The sequence below is a fragment of the Penaeus vannamei genome, chromosome 1 (assembly GCF_042767895.1).
Source record: "Penaeus vannamei isolate JL-2024 chromosome 1, ASM4276789v1, whole genome shotgun sequence".
In the NCBI taxonomy this organism is placed as follows: domain Eukaryota; kingdom Metazoa; phylum Arthropoda; class Malacostraca; order Decapoda; family Penaeidae; genus Penaeus; species Penaeus vannamei.
The window spans coordinates 4,178,334-4,198,333 of NC_091549.1; the positions used below are offsets into that span (position 1 = coordinate 4,178,334).

Here is a 20,000-nt window from a genome sequence, read left to right on the forward strand (position 1 = left end):
CATCCTCCCGTCATCCTGCTATTTATTTACCATTTTTATGTGAATGAATTTTATGCTGGTAGCCTGGGAGGAAAAAGCATGGTGGGTTTTTGCTTACGGTGCTGGGGGGGCTATCTCAAACCATGAGTAATGATGTTAGCCATAAACCTGACATAAAGCAGCTGATGGAGTACAACATGATGCATACTATGCTCTCAATACTCTGCTGTTATCACATGAGAAAATTCTACATTTCTACCTATTTCAAAATGTTTTTTTTGTTTTTTGTTTAAACCCATATTTTTTTATTTTTTCAAGTTTGCCCAACATCTATGACAGTGTCAAAATAAGCCATCTAAAAAGAGTAAAACCTGAAATGTAAACACTGCAAAATAAACACTAGTCATGAGCCCTGCATGAAAATTGGCACAGTCAGTGACTACAAAGTGATCCTGTAACGGCTGAGGAAGAAGAAGCGAAGCGATCACGTCGGCGCTTCTTCCGAGCCTCCCTCACTGTCTGTAATAGCTGACTTTGTCACGTCAAATTCTCTTTGCCTGAAAGGATCCACTGCCCTTGCCACCGTGTCAACACTTGGGCTTTGTACCACATGGCAGCAACAATGCCTTCTTTGGTGGCCACACAGCACCACCACGAACCTGAAGCAATAAATTATCTTTGGCTTCTTTGATAGCTGATCTGCTGTGAAAGATAAAAAGAGCAAGGAACCCTATCAGGCATCTGTTATAATGAAAGAGCTAGTAATGCCTTACACTCTCAAAATCATGACATAAGCACCATGGAGACATTATGTGCCCATCCTCCATCCCTCTATCTGATATGTACCACACACAAGCCGCAGTCCTCACTTAACATAAAACGTCCCAAACTTGTGCTCACTAATTTGTGATAAACATGTCACTTCCTTAGGGTCCATATTCAAAAGGAACAATTTGGCACTGTTCACTGTTGTGACCACCTACAACTCTACAACTGCTACAAGAAAATAATGATCTCACTAGGCAAGGATGGGTCAGCTGAGGAGGCTGGGCGAACGGCACAGTCTTGAGGAGCTCAGACAAACCCATGCGATCAACCCTGAACCTGCAGGGCACGCTATGGACACATGGCAAAACGTACATTCGGCTCACCGGGCGTTATCCACAAGAAACACCCAAGTGTTTGCACAACATACTCTTCACAAGATTGGGGCTCTGGCTCTGGGAGCATGCCAGATAGTCAGAGTGTCCAACTGGCTATGAAAGAAATCTCAAAAGATGAGGTACAAAGGTAAAAGTTGAAGACGAGGCCACTAACATGGAGGGGGACGATACTTAACACGGTTCCCACCTCCCATGGGGTTGGTCACTTGAGGTGCAGCCACCTCATCACTTTGCGCTTAAGTTTGGTACAGTACGAGGCCACCAGTGGTCACATTGTGGGGTCCTCCCCCTGAGCGTCTTCCGGTGGCGCTCTTTTTCCACTGCCTTCATCATCAAGCGTAAACTGGATCTGGATTCTCTCGGCTGCAGCACACAATTCCTCCTCAGGGCCATCCTCTGAGTCATCCCCTTGGCCCTCTTCTTCCTTGAGGTCATTTGATGAAGAGGATGGCGAGATGGGGATCATGCGCTGGTACCAGTCGCGATTCTCCTCCAGCGTGTCAAGGATGTCCTGCGCATCTGGGTGGACCAAGTCCGCCCAGGTTTCCCATAGTGGGTGCACAATGTAGTCAATGAAGCCAACCTGTAATGTTAAGAGTGGGATTATTTATGAGTGGAAAAATGAGTGGGAAAAGAAAAGTAATAGGAAAGCATTTCGTCATTGAATGATTAAGAGCTCCTAAAGGAATTCATTTTCCTAGGGAAAGAAATTATTTTCTTCAGCACAAACAACTTGCTTTCTTCCTAAGAATATCCAATATTGTGATGCAAAATCACAGTATTATCCATTACTGTGATAAAAATAATAAGAATATTAATAAACAATGGTTTTCTAGTACCATAATATAACAATACTTTATTCAAACAGTAATAGAACTAAAAAAATACAAAAGTGTAGACCTTCCTCTTACCTGAGACTTCTCAATGGTGGCTGAATGTCTATCACACATGGGAGATATATCCATACCCTGTTCCCTTTCACGGTCGCCTTGTTGGAAGAACTCCTCCATGATTGAGGAAACCCAATGTCGGTAGAGTTCCAAGGGCTTTGTGGGATTACTGAGGTCTGCACAGTGCACCATATTTTGAAGCACCTGAAGAAGTGACAAAACAATTAGCAATGTTTGTTAATGTTCAGAAACTTTGTCTATAACTTTGACTATATAAATTTCTGTTTTTACTAATAACATTTTTCTTGTGAAGCATGCAGTTCTCTCTTTCTCATGGGTGAATTTCACTTCTAAATATTACAATCAGACTTTCTATACCTTTAATAAGCCTTTTTTTTGTACATTAAAGTAATGTAACATAAAAAGAAAGAATGGTAATGACATATTTTTATTAATCTTTTATGTGTCACATTCACAGAGTATACTTTATATTTGCACCAGTATTTTCTTTTTCATTCCTTTTAAAAAGTAAAACAACTATTTACCTGTATCCTATCTGTATAATTATCCAAAAGGAGAACACCTGAACCTGCAACCTTCTTGGTTTCAACCATTGTCTTGAGATCAGCAAGGAGGCTCATGTGCTTGCTCATGTCTGTTGCAAGAACCATGTCTATCACCATCTTGCGGAGAGTCTGTCTCTGCTTTTTGCCAAGGTTGGCAAAGATATCACAATCCTCATTCTGCAGCAATTTGAAGGCCACAGCCAAATGATGGTTCTCAAGCACAGATTCATCGTTATACATGAGGGCGAGCTCCGAGGAGGAGTTGATCAGGTACTGGTTTGTGAGGCCTGGGTGGTCCACGTCGTGGATGGCGGCTGCGAAGATGGCAGCCAGGATTTCTAGGCTTGTGAAGACAGACTGCAGGGGTTAAGAGTACAGATTAATATTCACAGAAAAAATCAGTTATGACATCAATTCATTTTTATCTGTGCAAAGAAAATCTCTAAAATTTAGACTAGTTTTACACTGACTAAATGTTCCATCTCTTCTGTCTAAAGCTAATACAATCATCCACAGGGCATTCTAAGAAACATAATCATGTACTTAGTCATTACAAGTTACTAACATTATTAAATTAAACTATCTATTTTGGTAAATTTCTGATTTTTTAACATTGATTTCAGGTACCACTTGGGGGACCTAGAGTGGAGTGATCTGTCAATAGCCCCTTGCTTTTGCGAAGCAGCTGGATATCATTCATTCCACGTACCTCAAGGGCAGGTGAGTTGAGAAGAACATGGGTGGACTGAGTGACGTCAGCTGCATGCAAGGAATTGTGGTATGGAACGTCCTTCAAATAGTGGTCTTCAAGGGTCATCATAAATGTTATGAAAGTCTTGGGCGGAATTTTGAATGTCTTTAGCAAATCACGTTCCTGTAGGAGAAAGAAATGGCAGTTGATTATATTGATTTGGTTGAAGATTTTTGAATGTTCATAGTGGCAGTAGTAGAGGAATGGCATAAAGAAAAATTAAGAAAGGCAAAAGAAGAGGATCAGAAAGAAAATAGAGAAAATATATATATATCTTACAATCTATAAAGAATACATTCAATAATTCACAATAACTACATAGGCTATGTGGGTATCATGCAATTTATTACAAGTCTCAGTGATATACAGGTTATAACAGCCGTATAACTTTGAATAAGATGCAAGTTTTATCCACTTTTCATTCACACTTACCATGAAAATAGTATATGTGATGGTAGTTAAAGGTTTTCTATTTGATAATTCAGCTATCCTGTAGATATCAATGCCCCATTTGTCTATATCTTCTAGAATCTGAAAAGAGAAAAGGTTTACGTAGTTTAATCTTGACCATAAGCTGTGTCTTTATTTTTATGTCTTAATAACTATGGTAGTGTTTTTTGGTCGTATATGTATGTGGTGTATTTATGTATGGATATATCTGTATATAAATCATATTTGTATGCATTTGTTGTCACTTACGCATAACAAATACAAATGCAGAGATACGTATAATCCATTACACATATATTTTATGAGGTTTTCATTTAGTGTGTGTGTATATGTATATGTATATATGTATATGTATATGTATATGTATATATATATATATATATATATATATATATATATATATATATATATAAACATATATATAAACATATATATACACATATGTGTGTAGGCTAAGTGTGTGGGTGTGGGTGTGGGTGTGTGTGGGTGGGTGTTGGTATATGTGGATGTGGGGATGTGGGTACTTACAAATTATAAAGTCCTCCTTTTTTTAATACTGACAAATTTACATTAAAACTAGAAATTAAACAATGAAAATGTACTCCAATGTTTAAAGGAATCATTTATATACATGTTAATCTCAGTCATAAGAGACATTGTATGAAGAGAATCTATATGGTTACATCTGATGATATAAATACCTAAAAAAAAAAAAGATAGCTCAACTATTTTAGGCCTACTATTTTATTACATCACAAATATTCTTTTATCATATTTACAAATACTTTTTTTACTACCAAAGTGTGACTACGTGTATTTACTGTTTAATTTAGCTTATAAGAGAAAAAGTAAGTTTTTCATCTAGTTACAAGTTGAAAGAAAATAAATGGATTTATGCTGTATTGGCATGATATATGTACTACAACAGTGCAAATAGCCAAGAAAAACTGTATCATCCAAAACTGCCTGTAAACAGTTACAAATCTAGGGTGCATTGAGCAGTATGTCATGCTTGAGTCTCATAAACATGTTACTGTTTAGTGATGGCACGTGCATGTGTCTCCTGTATGTTTAGAAAGGACTCTTAATGCTCCAGTTCATTTCTAAGTCCAAGTTGTTATACGTCTCAGGATTCAGACCAAACATTAAAAAAAAAAACTGTGATCAGTTGACTCTGAATCAAGTTTCTGAATGACTGAATGACGCTGCAGTCTAGATATGTCTCTGGGATTGCAATAGTGATGTAATCTTTGTCATGTAGTGTTAGTGTGTTGCAAGCATGTATGTCTGTAAGGCTGTGCATATACTGGAGGCTACGGGAAATTGTTGTATTGAACTGTCTAGGAGGTGCTGTTTCTGGGTCATAAAGGAAAAAAAAAGGAAGTTAAAAGAAACAACATATTCTGCTGAAGTTTTACAAATGAGAATCCTAAATAACCTAGAAAGTGTTGCAGCATGGGAATGTTGTGACAGTAGAAAGAAGGAGCCTATGGAGGTGAGAAAGCTTGCAGTTGTAAAGAGCCATGAAGCTACAGGGAAAATATAACTTGTATGGTTGATTAAAAAGAAAGGAAAAGGAAGTAATGTGACAGTGATCATGAATTAAAGAGAGTGTGGTGAAGAAATGCAAAGGAATAGAGTTGAGAGGGAAAGGAAGCTATTGATGAGAGCAAGTGAGGGTTGAAGGTTGCATGGAGATGAAGGAGCTATGGGTGGTGTTCAGGTAACCAAATTACCTCCTCACTTATATCCTCCAGCTGCCCAGAACACAAACACATAAGAAGTAAGTAAGAGATAATGCATGTCTTGATAACATCGGTATGCACACAAAGAAGGTCCCTCTATCACAGTATTCTTTTTTTTTATTAACAGAACATGAAACATGTTATTCAATGTAATATTCAACATATAAACTAACACAAAAACACTGGTTGGAAATATAGGGCAGTATGTTTGCCTATTGACACAAAGTATATCCTCAAACAACTTACCTTTCCTCCACATTGTACATGAATCAGATTTACATGATACAAGGACTTCTGGCTAAGATGCCTAACCAATGTACATCCCATTATTATGCATGACCTTCAAGAATACTAAGGAATATACTTTAAATCAAACAATGGCAAGGGGAGATAAGATTCACAGAATTAAGTTATGGCTTAAAGACTGGGATGCAACTACGGTCCATAGACGTTATTTGCCGATTCTCTCGGAGATCAAATATAGGAATTCCTCATGAGTCCTACAAATTTACCGACCTTTGTAGTGACGCATCCTATCAAGGATGTTCTATCTTCCCTTTACCAAATTCTTCACGTATATAAACACACACTGACAAGGCCAATTAACAAAAAGGCCAAAGCCTCTCTCACCTTGCCCAGTTCCTCCTCCTGACGGGTATCGACGCCGTACTTGGGCAGCCTCTCGCCCGAGAAGGAGTTGGCATGTAGGAGCGGCTTCTTGACGCCCTGTATCTGTGACATCGACACATCCTTGATACCAGTGGTGGCAACGACGCTACCGATATCCGAGGTGGTCGTGGTCGTGGTGGAAGGCAAGGCGGCTACCACTGAAGCCTCTGGGACGACTGCCGACGAAGGGCCGCTTGACAGGTTGCGTTCCTTCCTCTTGGGTCGTTCGCCATCGTCCACCCTCAGGCTCGGGATGTCGAGCTCCTGTTGTTGGTCTGAGGAACAAAAGGGGTGGGGTCAGTCGTGGGAAGAGAAGGACTCGTGGGGAAGGAGAACAGCAAAAAGAATAAAAGAATGGAAATAGAAGAATGGATGAAAGGACACGCGAGGACCCAACACGATGAAAATGGAAGGAAGAAATTAATAAGAGCAAGGGGAAAGTGATACACGTGAAACCCAAGGACATGGATTCTTGTCGCACAGACAGAATTAGAAAGAATTGAAAAGAAAAGACGAAATCGAGGAGATCAAAGGGAGGGAAACAAGCATCCCGAACAAAGACGAGTCAACACCTTAATGAATTCCGAAAGAAGGAAGAAGGAAGAGATAAGAGATGCAACTGCTGCCATTGGATATTTTTCTGCTAACTACTCGTCCTTATTCACCTGTTGCCGATTCAGTACCTCTACTTCTATTGATCTTTTCTTCGCTAATGTAATGTAAAAACCTTATATTTATTAGATAAAAGTGATAATAATGATGACAATGCCGATGAAAAATAATGGTAATAATAGTTATATAACAATAATTTCAGAAGAGCGGTGAGTGCTCAATAGCAACTTCATCTCGCGTTTGCTTTCATATGATTGTCTCCCGCGTAATCCATATTTTGCCATTTTATTTCCTACTTTAAATGTGCACGCAAGAGGAGAGGCAGAATTGAGATGCCAGCGTGGAAAGTTCCCACAGGAAACTGCACATACAGCGAAGGGGAAGGTCGGCTGTGTTGAGATAGGGCATACATGTTCGGGTAATAGGAAAATAGAGCAGGCAGACATTTCTTCCATTGGAGAGGCTGGTGCGCCCTCCCTCCCCCCTCCCCAAATGCTCATCCAGCGAAATGGGAGATGTCATTTTGCCTAAGCGGGAAAAGGATGAATCTTTACTCTCGGTGAAATGGTAGTCCTTTATTCATCCGTTTTCATACGGTATGTATATGTATATATGTATTTTATATCGGTATGGTTGAAGTTCAGACTGTGAATGTGTGCAGAGGTATATTTCGCCCCGCTCAGCGCAACTCTGTGACGTCACGTGAGGTTGCCATGCCATTGGGCAGAGCTCTCATGACGTCATTCCTTCCTCGTTTATGGATTGGCGGACCAACTTACGTCATCCACTTCCAGGTTCCGGATTGGCTGGGGAGGAAGGTGTGTGTGTGTATGTGTTGGAAGCAAGTCAATAATGACACAAACATGTTCATCTTTTTCCAAAGGCACCTTTTCTTGTCTACCACTTATTCATCTTCAAATATATCACTCGTTGAGCAATGATCATTATTTTTTTCCTGCAGATTGCAAATGGTAGCTCTTCTCGCACGGAGAGAAAATGAAGGAAAACTGGTGAAGGTCAGGGTACCAGAGGGGAGCTCGGCACACCCATCTGTGACGTCATATGTAGCACAGGAAAATGGGGTGGGGGGGTAGGGGGGAGTGGGGGATGTATAGAAAGCGATGACGTTCTACGAAATGAACTGATATTGGCGGAGTAACACAATAATCGAAAACTAATAATGGCTGGTAATGGGAGTGCCGTCGTCACAAAGAGTGAAAGAACAGGTTGCGGCTGTGAACGCGAATGCTAACGAAGGAGCTAATCACACACACACACACACACACACACACACACACACACACACACACACACACACACACACACACACACACACACACACACACACACACACGCCATAGACATCACCCTGCCTAAAAGCTGTCAACTTTACGTACCGTCACTTGTTCGATGTTAGGAAATGGTGTCTGAATCCACAATAAACAAGCAATAACTTTGCCTCCATCGAAAGTCAGGTGTCGAAAGTCTGCCTTTATTTGTGTGTCTTTTTCAAGTGGAGGGAAATGGCCTTAAAAAGTGTTTGGAGAAAGAAGCATCTACTTTTTTTCTCTTTCTCATTTACTATTGGATCCGAAAGACACTTTATCCTCTTCCTTACTTAGGACATGCGACCGCACAGGCTAAGTCTCCGAATTCACATCGAAGCAAGACAGGCAGACAGAGACCGAGAAAGGGAGAGAGAGAGAGAGAGAGAGAGAGAGAGAGAGAGATAGAGAGATAGAGAGATAGAGAGATAGAGAGATAGAGAGAGATAGAGAGATAGAGAGATAGAGAGATAGAGAGAGATAGAGAGATAGAGAGAGAGAGAGAGATAGAGAGAGAGAGATAGAGAGAGAGAGAGAGAGAGAGAGAGAGAGAGAGAGAGAGAGAGACAGAGACAGAGACAGAGACAGAGACAGAGACAGAGACAGAGACAGAGACAGAGACAGAGACAGAGACAGAGACAGAGACAGAGACAGAGACAGACAGACAGACAGACAGATAGACAGACACACAGAGACCGAGAGAGAGAGAGAAATGAGGCTCTCGACGTAGAATCACTTCCCCGACGATTAAAGTCCTGAAGTACAGGAACCGCAACAACTCCAGCCGAACTTCACACAGGTCGACCAGCAATCAACAAACCGCCGCTTTGTCCTACAACGACCCATTTCAACGAGGCCCTTTTATTGTTTATTTTCTCTTCTCGGTCTTCGGGTTCAGGAGGTCCGAGGCCCTTGGCAGAATCGGGGACGGGGCGCAGTTATATGGAAGGGCGGGTTTCGGTGTGGGCGCCATAGATGAAGAGAGGGGCTTGGACGCGGGCCAGCCATGGGCGCCTCGTGGGGTGACTGGGGACGCTAACACACCACCCAAAAACAATACGAGAGGTTGCCATAAACTCAACCGAAAAAAAAAAAAAAAAATTGCAAGGGTTTAAGTATTAGGAAGGCTGGCCGTGTGAGATTCATCGGGTTGCGGGGTCATATGGTAAGCTCGTAGTCCTTAAAAGTATAAGAATTGGCTTCGAGAACCGTAGAGAATTGTGAAACATTGGTGGGGGGAAACTGCCAAAAAAACAACAACTACAAAACAAACACAACAAACAATCTGCGTGATACATACATTTGAAACATTGGTGGGGGGAAACTCTGCCAAAAAACAAACAAACAAAACAAAGACAACAAACAATCTGCGTGATACATACACTTACGAAGTGCGCTAAACTCGACAACGATTTTTTTTTTTTTTTTTTTTTTTTGCCTTGAGAAGCGTTAAGACTGTAGAATGAGGTTTCTTCTCTGTTTATTGGAAACCTGAGCATCCACACAGGGTAAAGGGATTTTATGTGCACTGACCTACACTTCGGATTAAACTAATTACCCTGGGTGCACTAGAGGCCTTTCCTTTATCATCTGTAGATGTTATGAAATATTTGATCTAATTGATGCGAATCCTATTAATAGTAGAGTAGTAGTAGTAGATAGGATAACGATCGTGGTAATATTAGTAATAATGACGATGGCAGTTTTGGTGTCGGTATAATAATGCCGCAAATACCGAAAAACAACAGAAAAAGGAAAAAAATCCGTGAAAAAGGGTGATAAAGAGAGAAACGAAGGGGGAAAATATAAATAAATATAGACATAAGCAGACGAACGAAAAACGGAGGAAAAGAAAAGAGAAAGAAAGGCAGACAGCAGCACAGGAGCAACCAAATACCATGATCGGCTTGGACGCGAAAACAAACGAATACCCGACAAGCACGTGCATCGGGCGGTCACCTCCACACTTAGGAGAGAGGGAGAGGGAGAGGGAGAGAGGGAGATGACTTAAGAGAGGGAGAGGGAGATGACTTAAGAGTGGGAGAGGGAAGGAGGGAAATTGAGAGAGAGGGAAAGGGAGAGGGAAGGAGGGAAATTAAGGGAGAGGGAGGGGGGTAATTGAGAGAGAGGGAAAGGGAGAGGGAGGGGGGAAATTGAGAGAGAGGGAAAGGGAGAGGGAGGGGGGAAATTGAGAGAGAGAGGGAGAGGGAGAGGGAGGGGGGGAATTTAAAGAGAGAGGGAGAGGGAAGGAGAGTAATCAAGAAAGAGAGGGAGAGGGAGAAAGGGAAAGGGAGAGGGGGAGGGGGGAAATTTAGAGAGAGAGGGAGAGGGAAGGAAGGAGAGGGAGAGGGAGGGAGGGAAATTAAGAGCGAGAGAGGGGGGGGGGGGAGGGGGGTGCCGGTTGGCTTTGGCAAGCGCTATCTGGAGGAGTGCAACTGCCTTTGGATTTAGGTTGGGTGCCCATCTGGCGACCCCCCCCCCAAAAAAAAAAAAAAAGAAAAAAATCCTTCTATCTATCCCTCCTTCCTCAACATTCCTACATTCTTCCTACTTTTCCTCTATGTCTTCCTTTCTTCCTTCGTCTCTCCCACGTCCCGCCATCGGCTTGTCCCTTTCAAATGACCAAACGACCAAATAACTAGTTTTATGTAACCTAATTCACATCCTAGACCTTGTCTTCTATCACCCCATGGCATCCGTTAAGTGTTTTTCTCTCTCTTTCTTTTCATCAGAATGCTTATCATTTTTTTCCCGTTGCACAATTTCCATGTATAATGTTAATCTTGTTTTTTTTTCTGTCTATCGTCTTTATCCTTTCCGCGACCTTTTCTTTCCGTTCACATCTCCGTGTATTAGTTTTATTTCTAGTCTTTATCGTATTTCTTTTCTGTATTTTGTTATTGTCTTTTTCTCCCTCAAGTTCGGACTTATTACTCATATTCTTCTATTTCTCTTTCTTAGAAATCCTTACAAATCCTTCAGGTATGCACTTACTTTTTATATTTATATTTCGTGTGCCTTGTTCTAATATTGTGTTTTGTCTATCTTCTCTCTCGTCTGTCACCATTTATCCAGCTATTATGCTCGCCTCCATTCGTTTCTTCGAATCATGCAGTCGCTTTATTTCTTTTGTCATTGTCTCTCCCCTTCTCTTTATCCCTCCCTTCTTCACTCTCTCCTCTCCTCCCATCCTCTCATTCTTCCTTTCTTTCTCCCTTCTTCCCTTTCTCCTCTCCTCCCTTCCTCCCTCTCTCCCATTTCCTCCCTTCCTTCTTTCCTCTCTTCCTCACTCTCACCTCCCTTCCTCCCTCTTTCTTCCCTTCCTCCCTCTCTCCTTCTTCATCATTTCCTCCTCCACTCCCTCCCTCTAAGGCCCTTCCTCCCACATTCTCCTCCTTCCTCCTTCTTCCTCCCTCCTTCTTTCCCGCCCGCCGCAGAAATCTCGACTTGACCTGATCTGACCCTATTTCAGGTTTGTCCTTTCGAGAGAGAGAGAGGCAAAAAGTCACCCCGGTTGGCCTCTCCTTGTGAAAGCGACCTTTACGACTTTTTAGAAAGGAAATAAAGAGAAAAATTGGAAGGGTTTTGTTCATGGGAGGGGGGAAGAGATAGAAGAATTGACGAGGTGGGATTGGGACAGGAGGAGGAGGAGGAGGAGGAGGAAGGGGATAGAGAAGGACTGTCAATTTTAGCAAAAGGTCAAATCGAACCTACAAATATGATTGGGTATGATGATTTTTATAATAATTTAAAATCGAAATGGTATATTTTTTCGTATTTCAGCGTTTCTGCTTATCATCTGCCAAGCTGTTGATTTATACATTGATATTATTATTTTTTAATTTTTAGTATTATCATCATTATCATTATTATTCTGCATAAGCTATGTTTCATTCTCAAAAATCTACACCTTGTTTACATACTCTCGAAGTGTTTGAAGAGTGTGACGTCATTCCCCGTGTACGCGTATCCGGATGGACGAAGAGGATAAAAAGAGCCAGAAGGAGAGAGAGAGAGAGAGAGAGAGAGAGAGAGAGAGAGAGAGGGAGAGAGAGACAGAGAGAGAGAGAGAGAGGCAGAGGGAGAGGGAGAGGGAGAGGGAGAGGGAGAGGGAGAGGGAGAGAGAGAGGGAGGGAGAGGGAGAGAGAGAGAGAGAGAAAGAGAGAGAGAGAGAGAGAGGGAAAGAGAGAGAGAGAGAGAGAGAGAGAGAGAGAGAGAGAGAGAGAGAGAGAGAGGAAAGAAGGAAGAAGGATAGGAGGGAGAGTGAGAGACGGAAAAGGGAGAAAGCGTGTCAAGCAAAGAGGTGATGAGAATGGTTATGAGGAAAAGGAAATGGAGGGATGAAGAAAAGAGAGGAAAAGAAATTGAAACGAAGGAAGGAAGGGGGGGGGGGAGCTGGAAGACGGGGTGGAGGGGAGGAAGGGGTGGGGGGTGGGAGGGGGGTGATTGGATGACAGGGTGGAGGGGGTTGGGGGGGGGAGGGGAGACAATACACAAATCTTGACTTTCCATCGTTTGTTGATTGCCATCTTAAGTGTTTGCCTTTCCCTTGCCCACTGCCAAGATTGCCCTAGGAGACGAGGGAGGAACGGGGGGGGGGGTAGGGGAGGGGGAAGAGATGGGAGGTGGATAGGGGGTGGGAGGGGGAAGGCAGGGGGGAAAGGGGAAGGGGGGAAGGGACGGGATTTGGGAAGGAAGGGGGGAAGGGACTGGAGTTGGGGAGGGAGGGGGGAAGGGATGGGAGTTGGGGGAGGGAGGGGGGATGGGGGAAGGGACGGGAGTTGGGGAGGGAGGGGGGAAAGGGGGGAAGGGACGGGAGTTGGGGAGGAAGTGAGGAAGAGGGGGAGAGGACCGGGAGTTGGGGGAGAAAGGGAGTTGGGGAGGGCCGGGAGAGCAACTCGATTCCCTCCCCTCCCCACCCCACACCCCCCCCCCCCAGTGCCCCCCCTCCCCCTGCCCTCGTAATGATCACCGCAACACCAGGTTTTCATTTGGGGCAGGAATGTTTTCCTTCGACAAAGAGACTTTTGAACCTTTCGTCCTAACATTTCATTAAACAGTAAGTATTTTTTTGTCCCACTTACATATATCACGGCGTTCGTAATTGGGGAATTAAAACTAATATGCCAATCCGTGTTTATGATACATGTGAAAATAAATGATTAACCAACTCAAAATAATTTTCACTCTTTATTCCTCTCTCCATTATGGATTCCATCAAGATTAACGCAATCATTTTATCTTATTTTTTTTTATTTATTTATGTATTTCTTCAACACGATCTTCTCAGAAAACAAAGACCAAAATCAATTGTTTATTTTCCTTGACATGTTCTTGGACTAAATACCTGTGCGAGCCAGACTTTTTAACTCGCACCGGATAAGACTTGAAGTTCAGACGATAGGTGAAGGTCTTGCCAAGGTTCTGCGCGAGCTGTGACATTTTCTGGTCTTCTGGGTGCGCATTTCCATTCATACATAGAACGCTGAAGGTGCTGTCACACTAGCACTTTTTCCGTTCATTTTTTTGACAATTTTATTGAACGTAAATACAAACGTTCTCGAATATAGGTCTTGATTTGTCTAGGCTTGGCTGAAAAAAGTTGACGGAAAGGTTTTCAGACGGAAACGATCACTATCGTCTGACTGGAAAATCGACAATTCGCTCAAAAATGGACAAAATTTCAGAAAATTGTAAAAAAATTGACGGAAAAAGTGCGTGTGACAGCACCTTTATCCTCCAAGATAAGATACTCATTCATAAACCCCTTTTGGAACATTTACTCTCGTCCTTAAAGGTGGAGGGAAACATGTGCATAAATTTCCCGAGAATCTCTGCTAGGACATTCTCGCCATTCGCAAAATCACCAACATCTTCCAGTAGGACCTATTTCCATTCATGAACTGGCCGATAACCTCAAATATGGGATAATGTCATTCATAAAGACACTGATATCCGCAGTTGAACAGAGACATTACCGAGATAAGGATTCAGATTGGCTTTACTTTTGCGCAGCGGCCGGGACGTGTGTAAAAGATAAACACGGGGCCATTTTTGTTTATGGTTTTCATTCAAGGGAACGGAAAATATTATTTTTTTTATATCGGAAGAAATTCTTGGCATTGCGGAGATGACGACATTAGAAAAACGACAAGGTTGAAGGTACAAAGGCAGAGCTGGAGAAGAGAAGCGAAGAAGGAATAGGGAGAGAGGGAATAAACGAAGAAGAGAAACGGAGAAAGGAAATAAAAGAAACAATATATATACCCTACGCACTCCACTACCCACGATCAATGACTTCACCTTCTCCTCCTGCACCTTCACCTTCACCTTCACCTTCTTCTTCTCCTCCTCCTCCTCCTCCTCCTATTCTTTCTCCTTTTCCTTCTCCTTCACCTTCACCTTCACCTTCACCTTCACCTTCACCTTCACCTTCACCTTCACCTTCACCTTCACCTTCACCTTCACCTTCACCTTCACCTTCACCTTCACCTTCACCTTCACCTTCTCCTTCTCCTCCTCCTGCACCTTCACCTTCACCTTCACCTTCACCTTCACCTTCACCTTCACCTTCACCTTCACCTTCACCTTCACCTTCACCTTCACCTTCACCATCGCCAATCAAACGAGTAATAATGAGACCTTAAAGGACACCTTCTCTTCTCTCTTCTCTCTTCGTCCTCTCCTTTCTTGTCATTCTGGCGCTCCAAAAGCTCCGCCTCGACTTCAACGTAAAGGTGAAGGAAAAGTGACAAAAAAAGATGACAAGACATGACACGGAATGGACATGACAAGGAAGCGACATGACACGTGGATGAATGAAAGTGCTGTTGCGATGACTATATAAGCTTATGGATCGACCGACTGGATTCATACAATACGCCATGATAAAAAAATAATTATGAATAAAATGTATACTCAGAGACAAGGAGTAAATGAAACGAAGCTTAAAAAAAAATATGAATAAAATGTATACTTAGAGACAAGAAGTAAATCAAACGAAGCTTAAAAAAATATGATGAATAAAATGTATACTTAGAGACAAGGAGTAAATCAAACGAAACTTAAGTAAAAAAATGATGAATAAAATGTATACTTAGAGACAAGGACTAAATCACACGAAGCTTAAGTGAAAAAAAATGATGAATAAAATGTATACTTAGAGACAAGAAGTAAATCAAACGAAGCTTAAAAAAAAATGAATAAAATGTATACTTAGAGACAAGGACTAAATCAAACGAAACTTAAGTGAAAAAACTGATGAATAAAATGTATACTTAGAGACAAGGACTAAATCACACGAAGCTTTAAAAAAAAAATGATGAATAAAATGTATACTTAGAGACAAGGAGTAAATCCAACGAAGCTTAAAAAAATATGATGAATAAAATGTATACTTAGAGACAAGGACTAAATCAAACGAAGCTTAAAAAATATATGATGAATAAAATGTATACTTAGAGACAAGGACTAAATCCAACGAAACTTAAGTGAAAAAAAATGATGAATAAAATGTATACTTAGAGACAAGGAGTAAATCACACGAAGCTTAAGTGAAAAAATATGATGAATAAAATGTATATTTAGAGACAAGGACTAAATCAAACGAAGCTTAAGTGAATGTCGATCGAGGACGAATACATACATAAATCCGAGGAGCATCGACGGATAAATAAACAGAAATAAATTAATGTGAATAGGTTCGTGGCCTCGAAACCGTGCCAGTGGTATCAGCGTTTAGGTACGTACCCTACTTCGTTCCTTTCATAGTGATGAATCAATCAAAGTGTGATGAATTGGAGAAAGCTGGAGGTGATTGTGGCGAACGGTTGCCGTGGCTGTAATTCTTTGTATTTTTTTTTCTATTATTATTATTTTTTAAGTCATTTTATTTATTTACTATTTTTTTTTTTGGGGGGGGGGCTAATTTTTTTAATTTTTTTTTCTCTGGTTCGCTCTTTCTCTGTCTTATTTTTTTGTCTTTCTTTGTTCATCGCAACGAAGAATTGAGTACAAATGAATAAATAGTTGTAATAGTAAAGCAAAATCGCAGGTACGTGACAAAAATTCCGTACCCTTAACAGAAAAAAAAGAAAGAAAAAAAAAAGAAATTATCGATCTATTTTAACTTTTCCGACATCCCCCCCCCTCCCCCCCTCCCATCGCCTTCGTCTTGCCGCTTCCCCATACTTTTCCTGCCCCCTCTCCCCCCTCCCCCTTTCCCTTCCCCAACCTAAGCCCCCACGCCTTCCCCAACCCTACCCACCCCATCCCCATCCCCATCCCCAACTCTCCCTAACCCCCTGCCTTCCCACACCACCAACCCTACACCCGCCATCCCCAACCCTCCCCCTCCCCAACCTCCTATCATCCCTCCATCCCCATCCCCAACCCCCCTCCCCCCCTCCCCAACCCCCTACCCTCCCCATCCCCAACCCTCCCTCACCCCATCCCCAACCCTCACCCTCCCCAACCCCCCCTACCCCAACCCATCCCCATCCCCTTCCCCAACCCCTCCCTCTCCCCCGCCCACTTCGCCTCGCCGTGGATGCATCGGCTGTGAGTTATTATCCCTTCTACGGGAGTTCGCCAAGGCCGCCGCAGCCAGCAGGAGAGTTCGGGCTAAGCGGGTCAGGGTCGGGAGACTAGCGGGTGCTGTTATTTGTGTTGCTGTTGCTACTGTTGTTTGTTGTTGTTGTTGTTGTTGTTGTTGGTGGTGGTGGTGGTGTTGTTGTTTTTTTGTTGTTGGTGGTGGTGGTGGTGGTGTTTTTTGTGGTGGTGGTGTTGTTGTTTTTGTTGTTTGTTGTTGATGATGTTTTTTTTTTTTTTTTTTTGCTGTTGTTTTTTTTTTTTGATTTTTTGTTGGTAGTGGTGGTTTGTTGTTGTGTTGTTTTTTTTGTTTTGTTGCTGATGTTGCCGTTGTTGTTTTTGTTTAGTTTTTTGTTGTTTTTGTTTTGAAGTTGTTGGTCTTGTTGCTGATGTTGCCTTTTTTGTTATTGCTGTTGCTATTGCTACTAGTGTTGTTGTTGCTCTGCAGGGATGTTGAGTTATGGCTTGCGCGTGTGGGTGTGGGTGTGGGGGGGGGGGGTAAGAAGGAAGATGGAGAGGGAGGGAGGAGGGAGGGAGGGAGGGAGGAAGTGAGGGAGATGGAGAGGGAGGGAGGGAGGGAGGGAGGGAGGGGGAGTGGATGGAGGAGGGAGGGAGGGAAGGAGGGAGGGAGAGAGAGAGAGAGAGGGGGGGGAGGGAGGGAGGAGGAAAGAAGGAAGAGGAAGGAAGAGGAAGGAAGGAAGGAAGGGAGGGAGAGAGGTAGATAGAGAGGGAGGGAGGGAAGAGGGAGTGATGGCGGGAGGTAGAGGAGTTGACTTAAAGGGGGAGGGGGGAGGGGGGGGGTTACTCCGCAAGGTTAGAGGGGTACAAGTGCTCGTTGTGTGTTTCGAGATCCGAGGTCGAAATGAGGGGGTATTTTTCTCTTTTTTTCCTAATGGTGTGCTTGGTGTGACGTATGAGTTTGTTTAGTCGGAGAGGGAGGGGCTGGTTACACATGAGTGATTTGTGCCTTTTATGTATATTTATCCATGTTCACATTTATCTATCTCTTTCTCATATTATGTCTGTCTGTCTGTCTGTCTGTCTGTCTGTCTGTCTGTCTGTCTGTCTGTCTGTCTGTCTGTCTGTCTGTCTATCTATCTATATATTTATCTATCTATCTATCTATCTATCTATCTATCTATCTATCTATCTATCTATCTATCTATCTATCTATCTATCTATCTATCTAACACATAGTTTATAGCTACATGTACACACCCTAACACACTCCCTCACTCACTTACTCATTCGCAAAGTCACTCAATCAATCATTCACTCTCACTCCACTCACTCACACACCTCCTTATAAGCATCATTAACATCGACTTTCAAGATGTCAGCGAATTGAAACGATGACAGCTGTTGACATGTTGCTCAGACTTTGATCGACAGCTTGGTAGCAAAGAGAGAAGGTCCTGTACCCTATATACGTCAATATGGGACGAAGAACTGGTCTGTCAACAGTCTCGCAACGGTAGTCAAGATTGCAGACTTTGTTCTTTAAGATTCCTTGTTCTTTAAGAGTGCACAAAGAGAATCTATGTCCTTTTTTGGATCGGTATTGGTCTGTATGCAAATGACTTTCTCCTTTTTTTTTTTTTTTTTTTTTACTTTTTTTTTCGTGTCGGCCAAGGCTTCGCGGATTTGTGCTGTATCGCTTTTCTTTCTTGTTGTTGTGGTTATGTTCATCTTCTTTTTTTTCTGCTTTATTTTTATTTCTGGTATTTGCGGTATTCATCGTGCAGGGAAGAGAAGAAGGTGTGTGTGTGTGTGCGTGTGCGTGTGAGTGTGTGCTTGTGTGTGTGCGCGTGCGTGTGTGCTTGTGCGTGTGCGTGTGTGCGTCTGTGCGTGCGTGTGCGTGTGTGTGTGCGTCTGTGCGTGCGTGTGTGTTTATGTGTATGTGTGTCTGTGTTTTTATTTGTGCCAGCGTGTGTGTTTGTGTATCTGTGTGTTTTTATTTGTCCGTGCGTGTGTATATGTACGTAATGCATTAACTGCCCACGTACAAGCATCAAAATGGCATCCGACCGGAAGTGACATTCTAATGCTCTTAAAACCTTTCCATTCCAGACAGCTTTGCACTGATGCTTAATTCTCGCATTGGAAACCATGCAGTCATTCACTTATTTCACTCTTGCAACCGCGTCACGTGTCCGGGCCATGCGTGTCCCTCCCTAGCAGTAGTAGGCGTTGGCAACATGGTGGTGATGTTGTTTCGCGAGCCACATAATAAAAAGTAGAGATGTCAGAGGTTACCGTAGCGTTAGAATTATTCCCGATAGATCTTGTATGCCATAAAGGATATGTGTTGTTTATTTTATCCTTTTTAGTTATTCTTTCCTGCTATGATGGCTTAAATCGTATGGCTATGGTATATGCTAAAGACCTTTAACGTACCGATAATAATAGCTACTCTTTCTACCTGACTCGTTTCTACCTGCGGCGTAATTGTAATTTTTTTCTCTCTCATTTCACAGCTGGCCAAGAGCAGGTGACAGACCCCGGGCAGAAGTAGTGCCAACTTACTGGTGCCACCTCGCTTGCCTTCGCACTCCGCAGAAAGTGTTACCTCATTACTTATTGCCACTACACTGTGTGTGTGTGTGTGTGTGTGTGTGTGTGTGTGTGTGTGTGTGTGTGTGTGTGTGTGTGTGTGTGTGTGTGTGTGTGTGTGTGTGTGTGTGTGTGTGTGGACAGATAGATAAGCTTAGGCAGCTATAGGTAGATATATATATCTATATCTAGATGTATTGATATGGGTAAAAATGTAGATAGGTTAATAGAAGGATAGATAGATAATAATTTTGGAGTGTTTGATCTATGTTTGATAGGTCTATAATGTAGATAGATTTGATTGGCACATAAACAGATACACATATGTGCGCCTGTGTTATTGTGTACACGTGGCTCATGTGCTCAGAGCCAGCGACTGCTACTGCATGCTTTGGCGAATTCCCCGAGCCATAAACCAATATTCCTTTGCCTAATGCTGACAGCGCACGCAAGCATACACGGGCGCAACTTGAACCGAGAACCGGGAAGCAAGAATAATAATAACCAAGAAATAAAAGAATCTCCTTTATCTACCGTTGTGATATGCATTCCTTTCTTCCTCTCCTCCCTTCCCTTCCCTTCCCTTCCCTTCCCTTCCCCTCCCACTCCTTTCCTTCCCTTCCCTTCCCTTCCCTTCCCTCCCCTCCCCTCCCCTTCCCCTTCCCCTTCCCCTCCCTCCCCTTCCCCTTCCCCTTCCCCTTCCCCTCC

General features: G+C 42.6%; 1 protein-coding gene across 1 annotated transcript in view; it reads right to left on the reverse strand.

Annotated features, from left to right (window-relative positions):
• Nucleotides 1–20,000, reverse strand: part of dnc (phosphodiesterase dunce) — a gene marked incomplete at its 5' end in the record, with an annotated part of 46,383 nt that overhangs the window by 1,059 nt on the left and 25,324 nt on the right. The window contains 6 exon segments of the mRNA XM_070128263.1: nt 1–1,725; nt 2,054–2,236; nt 2,578–2,955; nt 3,308–3,472; nt 3,782–3,880; nt 6,175–6,488. The exon segment at nt 1–1,725 is cut by the window's left edge and continues 1,059 nt beyond it. Of these exon segments, the coding sequence (XP_069984364.1) occupies nt 1,411–1,725; nt 2,054–2,236; nt 2,578–2,955; nt 3,308–3,472; nt 3,782–3,880; nt 6,175–6,488 (1,454 nt within the window).